We start from the raw sequence: 7730 nt of genomic DNA, 5'->3' as shown, positions 1-7730 counted from the left end.
TGGTGAACAACCTGAGTTGTCCTTGCTGATTGGTGAATACATTCATCCACCAATAAAAAAGTGCTGTCCAGAGACTGAACCCCCCCCAAAAAAAGCTTAGATGCCTTTTTTCCAAATAAAGATAGAAAGAGAATAAAGAAAATTTGATATTTTTATTTTAAATAAATATTTCTATATATACCTATTTATTAAGGTGTGTCATTGTGTACTTAATTTGCATATCTTACCCAGAATCCTTTGCTGCATTGGAAACAATGTAATTCAGAGGTTTTCTGTGGGAAAACAAGCCTTCAGGCCTGTCTAGATTTGTTAATGAACTACACAATGAGTTATTTTCTCTATATTTATTTATTCATATAGATATATATGTATAGATTTATATTTTACATTAACATTATTAGATATATATATATTTTCTATGTGAAGAACATTGGAATGTAAAATATGAATGACATGCTTCAGGTTGCACACTGTAGATTAAACGCCAAGTCAGGTTAGCACATATGAAGAATTAGTTATTAGGGTGCGCTATGTAAATATTAAAAAAAATAATAATTATTATTATTATTATAAATACTGTACCACCCATTCTATATGATTTTTTTTTTTTTTTTTTTAAAAGCCAGATGTCCAGGCAGTCAGACCAAGGAATGAGGTAAGTGACAAAAAGGTCAGATTAACAGGTATATGTTGGAATTCCGGTAATAGAAAGGAACAGAGAAGTTAATTGTAAGAAAAGAAAAATACTTCTGAATCTGAGTATGCACACTATGCAGAAAACAGCAAACAATGTTTTTGCTTGTTTTTTTCTTCAAGAAAACAACAGCACACAATTAGGACTAGCACTGGAACTATTAAAAGTATAAACTAGCTGTTCCTGATTGTATTTGAGGCAAAGACAAATAGCTGACAGAGAACAGACAACTGCACTTTGCAAAAGTCAAAGTGATTAAAGATGGCTGAGCTTTCACATGTCTCCCAGTTCTTTATGATAGGTTAAAAGGAGATTAGACAAGCTGTGTGACTTGCTGTCCCTAACATCAATCATTAGCAATACTCTGTCAGGATTGGACAAGAGAGGTTGGACACATGAATGGTAACATCCCCTATTCATCACTGCAAACCAAACAATCTCTGCTTCCTACACCTTTTTGGCACCAAAATAGTGAAACAAACATTCAATATTTCAATTTTTGGCAATTTTGGCTTTCTGACGAATGCCAGAATTAGCCAAAATGCATGTTTAGTAAAAAATAAAAACACTTTACATGTTTGTCTATGATGAAAAGTAAAAAAAAATGTAGTGGACACAGGGGTAAAGCAGTTAGGGGTTTTTTTTTCCTAGTAGGAGAGGTTGCAGTTATGATTGCAGTGTCTGAAGAGCACCATTAGGTTTATGTAGTTAGTTAACTTACTAAAGCATAGCAATATTAGCCCCCCCACTAGTGCATTGGTCTTCCTGATCCTACTTAGGTATGCTTTCCATAAAAGGATACCAAAAGAACAAAGCAAATATCATAGAAAAAAAGTGAATAGGAAAGTTGTTTAAATTGTATGCACTATCTGAATAGGAAAATAAATGTTTTAAGTGTCGTGTCCCTTTAAACTGCCTTTTTAGCATAAGTACTATTATTTGTCACTCCAGAGCAGTGCTTTCCAAACTGTGTGTCGGGACACACTAGTGTGTCGGCAGCAGTGTGTAGGTGTGTCCCTGCTTCAGCACTAATTTTTTAAAATTTAATTTTTTTAAACATTTTTTTTTTTGGTTTCTGACTTTCCGTCTGCCTGCTACGCATATCACATGGTTGACACGTGATTGATATCTAGGGGGTCACAGATCATCTTAACCTATTGGCGCAAATCAGTGGGAACTGAAACTATTGCCATTGGTGGCTTTGGCGGCACATTGGCTCCTGACTGCATGTGTAGTCTCCTTAATTGGCTCGTGACTGCACGTGTAGTCAGTGAGTGGGACAGCAGTGTGTTTGCAGCACGGGCAGTAGTCAATCGGACTCACCAAGCTCTGAGGGCGGCAGCTTAAACGCTGAGCTGAAGTCAGTGGGGTTTCTTTGCAGCTAGCTCCCAGTAGTGCATTGCTGCTCCTGCTCTTGATATATGGATAGGAAGGGGAAGCTTAAAAATGCTTAATGATGAAATGCGAGTGCCTTTATCTAATATTTCACCAAATATTCAGACATTGTGTCCATCCTATCAATCTTATACATCCCATTAAAATAGTAAGTAGCTTTTGGTGATATTAAACTTTTGTTTAATTCTTGCACATACTTACTGTTACTTGTAAATACATTTTGTTACTATATAATTTATGTATGTGTCCGTATCTCTTAAAACAAGTTAGTTTAACCTCCTGTTTGCCAGTACAACTGAATTACTGTGTCGCAAAATGATGTAGGTCTAAAAAGTGTGTCACCAACATGAAAAGTTTGGAAAGCTCTGCTCCAGAGACATACAACTTAAAAACCTCTTGGGAGAATTACAGTTTATTTTTATTCTGCATTATTAAACATGTTATGGTGAATTAATATTTGAGTCTAACGTCCTTTTAACTGTTTATGATAACAGGAATTTGAGAGCTATATCTCACTTGAGAATTATCTGAATGCTGAATCTACAGTCAGTGTTTGTACTTCCAGTTGCCACCAGTAGGGTTAGAAGCAGGAAGGGACCGCGCTGAGGTTGCTTCTCTTCCGTGTTTACCTGCTGTAACCAGCTGCTTTTCAAGCTCATCTGTTGTAGACTTCATCATGATATTTGTGATCATGGGAGTGAGCGGGGCTGGGAAGTAGGTATCAGCTGAGCATAACATAAATAATAACAGCAGCTGGCTGATAGGCAGCGTGTGACCCAGACACAGCACATGATATCCTGTTCTCGCCGTGGCATGTCCTGTTATGTGTCAGGAGGAGGGAGGAGATGTAGAGGCAGCGGACTTGCCCTGTGGATCAGGTTTTGTGTGTTTGTGAGATCAGTGTTAGCTGCCTGGGGGAACTTGTGTATTTTATCTGCAGGTCAGATGAGGAATTCTAAGTTCAGAGTTTTGTTGAGTCTACTACAGAATGAAAGTGTTTGATGTACAAGGTCTGATGAGTTAAATATTTGCTGTTTGCATATAGATACTGTAGCTATAATTTACATAGAACTTGTAGTTAAACTTTAAAGGGACACTAAACCCAAACTTTTTTTTTTTATGATTCGGCTAGAGAATACAATTTTAAAGTGAAGGTCAATTTTGATGAATTAGTGCCTGGTTTTTAATAATCCTATTAAAAATAAGGGCACATCAATTCATCAAAATTGACATTTCACTCGTTTTCTTCAAAATCTTACCTTTTAATCCTGGCAGCCGCCAGGTACGTTTTTGAAGAAAACGAGTGAAATGTCAATTTTGATGAATTAAAGTGCCCTTGTTTTTAATAGGATTATTAAAAACCGGGCACTAATTCATCAAATGTGACCTTCACTTTAAACAACATTACAATTTACTTCTATTATCTAATTTGCAATTTTTTTTAGATATCCTTTGTTAAAGAAATATCAATGCACATGGGTGAGCCAATCACACAAAGCATCTATATGCAGCCACCAATCAGCAGCTAATGAGCCTATCTAGATATGCTTTTCAGCAAAGGATATCAAGAGAATGAAGCCAATTAGATAATATAAGTCAATTAGAAAGTTGTTTAAAAGTGCATGCTCTTTCTAAATCATGAAAGAAAAAAATGTGGGTGGTATGGCCCTTTAATTATGCACAAGGTATTACAACCTATGGTCCCTGTCAAGAATAGTAAATAATTTACTTTCTAAATCCATTAAATCAGTTTTCTCCTTTATACAGAAACTTATTACAATTTATAGCAATTTCATTGTATAACTAGCTATTTTTCTTTACTTTAAAAAAAAAAAAAAAAAAAAAAAGTGTATAAATCGTTCTGTAAAGCAAGCACACCCAAAAACAATAGATTACTGTAGTTCTCATTTTATACTATGTTCTTTATGTTTCAACAGAACTGAGGTGGGATCTTTACTGGCGAGAAAGGTATAGTATGATATGTAAATTTAGTTGACTTCAGTATATCATGATGTCATCGTTAAGGAAAAATGTTAATTCAGCAGGGCCTGCTCTAGGGTTTGTGAGGATGGATGTGAAGCAAAATGTAAGGCCATTTGATTTTTGTAAGCTCCTTGAAACTTAATTTTAAATATGTAAATTTATGCTTTTATTATTCATTTGTATTACACACATACACACACTCATACACCCTCATATGCTCACACAGTAACTCTACTATATACACACACACTCCCATACACACACACTCACTCCTACACACATACACTCTCATACACATACACACACTCACTCTAATGCGCACAGAGACACACTCATACACACACTTGTAAACTCATACACACTTTCGTACACTCTTATACACTCGTGCACGCACACACACTCTCTTGCACACACTCTCATACACACACTCTCATACACAAGCACACATACTCTTATGCAGACACACATACATACACTCACAGTCCTATACACACACATACACTCTCAGACACACACACACATATACAAACATACAAACATTTGCATACATGCTCATATATACACCCTCCATATGAACTCTGCAAAGAAACTGCAGCAGATAGAATCACCCTACTGTAGTACCAGGGACTGTCCTGCTCGGCAGTCTTCCTTTAGCACAGAACACAACCTAGCTTCACTTGAAGATTGCAGGGCAGCATAGTAAAAAACGTCAATGCTCCTTTTCCTGCATCTACCATCCGATCTTCTGCCTTTTACTTTTTATCCAAGTTTGAAGTTTAAAAAAATAAAAAATAAACAGAATCTCTAGTGCAAGGCCGACCAGAGCACAAGGCCGAGTTTGCTGCAACATTCGCTCCCACTTAAAGCCAGCCCTGTAATTCATCCAAAAAGGACATCACCTGGGTACTCAAACTGTTGTTATTAATCTAATATTACACTGGGATTGATTCTTTTTTCTGTGGAGCACATTTACTAAAATTCACTCATCTTTTGATCAGTTTATGAAATGCTGTTTATCAAAACAGCTGGTAGTGAAACTGGAGATGCTGTAGGGGCTGGGTAGGGCTCGTATTACAAGTCGAAAGTAAACTGTTTTGTTGCGCTCTAACCGATGCAAGCAAAAAGTGGAAGTTAGGATATTGCATCTGCATTAACATATTCCACCATAGAAGTCAATGGAGCAAAAAAAGTGGGAAAAACACCCTACTCACGTGCAAACCCAGATCACATATTCTCAAGAGCGCTAACCAATGTTCTCAACACAGCAGAATATGTTCGATTTATTCATAAATACATATTTTACATATATCTATATTCAGCCACCAATCAGCAAGCACTACCCAGGTGCTGAACCAAAAATGGGCCAGCTCCTAAGCTTACATTCCTGCTTTTTTTTAAAATAAAGATACCAAGAGAACAAAAAAATGATAATAGGAGTAAATTAGAAAGTTGCTTAAAATTACATGCTCTATCTGAATCACAAAAGAAACAAATTGGGTTTCAAATCCCTTTAAAGCCCTTTGCAGTGCTTTTATATATTTTTTGTAACACCTGAGACCTCGGCCTCTAGTTAACAATGTCTGTCAGACCTGATCCGACAGTGCGGATCAGGTCCGACTGACATCGCTGAATACGGTGAGCAATACGCTCGCCGTATTCAGCATTGCACCAGCAGCTCACAAGGGCTGCTGGGGCAACGCCGCTCCCTGCAGACTCGTGGCCAATAGGCTGCCAGCAGGGGGGTGTCAATCAACCCGATCGTACTCGATTGGGTTGATTTCCGGCGATGTGTGTCCGCCTGCTCATGCTGTATCTGAATCATTAAAATTTAATTTTACCCGAGTGTCCCTTTAAGTATTGAAATATTCAGTATAAGGGGGGACACAACATCATTGCACAAGCATTTCACCAATCAGCTTACAGGGGCTGTCAATCATCCCGATCGTATCAGATCAGGATGATTTCAATCTGCCACATTTTAGGTAGCGGAGAGGTTAAGGAGTAGCAGAGCCCTATCTATCTCTGTCTATCAATAATAAGGTTGCTCACAGGAAAAGATTGCTGTCTACTATACACGATTGCAGTCCAATGAAACCACACACCGTTAGCTCACCTTTTGGCTTCCAAACTTCATGTGCTTTATTCAATCACTTATTACGATCCGCACTGGTTTGTATGGCTCTCTCAGGTATATCAGTAACGCTCTCTAGGCGTCCTGATCCAAGATCTTGAAAAGGGCCAATTGTAGGCTGAAATGCATAGATGAATGCAGTAGACTCAATATTGCCACTTGATATACAGAGCGCTCTGTGAACTACCTGGTCAATTTGTGAGAAGAGAAAAAAAAACGCCTGTAAGCTGACACAAAAGAGCAAGGTCTGGATTGGGCAAGGTCTGACCACGTGACCGGAGACACAGATAGGGTTGCCACCCGTCCCTTATAATACAGGACACTTATAAGTTACACATGCTGCAGGGTGTGCGGGGAGGAATATGAATAGTGCTGTCCAGAAACACAATGCATGTTCCTCCCTGCACACCCTGCAGCCTGTGTAACTCATAAGTGTCCAGGAAAACATGGCTGAGGTGGCAACCCTAGACACAGATACACCACTGTAACAAGCCGAGCAGGATGCAGAGAGAGCATTAAATACACCGGAGAGAGCCATACATACCAGTGCAGATCGTAATAAGTGATTGAATAAAGCACATGAAGTTTGGAAGCCAATGGTGAGCTAACGGCGGTTGTGTGGTTTCATTGGACTGCAAACATGTATAGTAGATGGTAATCTTTTCCTGTGAGCAACCTTAATATTGATACATAGGCTTCCAAGGAAGCTTGGTAATCCCCACTGCAACTATTGTTTTTTTTTTTTTTTTTAAAGTCTTTATTTATATCCAACATGATAAGCTGACAATCAGTAGCAAGGAAAAAAGAAGAAAAACAAAAGTCAAACAAAAACAATCCGCTCTGGGTTTCAAATAAATACATTTTAGGTAATGGACCAGTATTTAAGCGTCATAATAGAAGACATACAATATACCTGGCCATAAAAACCTCAGGTGTTTACAGCTTAACACAAAAAAACAAAATAAATATATAACATTCATTAGCTGAAACTTGCCCAGAAATAGAATAATTTTCCTTCATTACAATAGTACTCAATTCCTTGTTGGATGATTTTGTATTATTTTACCCAAAACATAACTACCCACACACTTTACAACAAACAAAAACAAAACAATACAAGACAATACAAAACAATACAAAACAAAACAATACAGAAGAAAAAAAAACCAAAAAAAAAAACCCCACACAAATCTTCAGACCCCCGTCACCACCTCCCTAAGAGAACTAGTTCAGTGTTACGTAAAGGATATATCAAACATTCCCTTTCAGCAGGGGGAAATGTTTTTAGAAATGCTGACCATTTTAAAAAAAAACTAGAGATATCATTATCATTATCAATATTAACATTATATTGTTCAAGAATACATTGCTTTTTTAAGCAATTTTTAATTTCAGAAATACTGGGACCGGTGTTCATTTTCCATTTTTTAAAAATAAGGTATCTGACAGCCAGTATAGTTATATTAATCAATTTAGTATTAAGCTGCTTATCTTCTGGATTGGAAAAGAGAAAGACTACATTCAAAT

General features: G+C 37.3%; 1 protein-coding gene across 6 annotated transcripts in view; it reads left to right on the top strand.

Annotated features, from left to right (window-relative positions):
* Positions 1–2724: 2724 nt before the first annotated feature.
* The window catches only part of IDNK (IDNK gluconokinase), a 103241-nt gene continuing 98235 nt past the window's right edge, over positions 2725–7730 (top strand). The window contains exons 1-2 of one of the 6 annotated variants that reach the window (XM_053702452.1): positions 2725–2803; positions 4027–4057. In XM_053702452.1, coding sequence (XP_053558427.1) covers positions 2766–2803; positions 4027–4057 — 69 coding nt within the window. In that variant the 5' untranslated portion in view covers positions 2725–2765. Of the gene's footprint in view, positions 2804–2889; positions 3100–4026; positions 4058–7730 lie in introns of those variants that run through there. The other 5 variants (XM_053702451.1, XM_053702454.1, XM_053702457.1 and 2 more) reach the window with 5 other exon arrangements.

Source organism: Bombina bombina, chromosome 2 (genome assembly GCF_027579735.1).
Source record: "Bombina bombina isolate aBomBom1 chromosome 2, aBomBom1.pri, whole genome shotgun sequence".
Lineage (NCBI taxonomy): Eukaryota > Metazoa > Chordata > Amphibia > Anura > Bombinatoridae > Bombina > Bombina bombina.
This window is presented reverse-complemented; position numbering and strand designations above follow the sequence as displayed.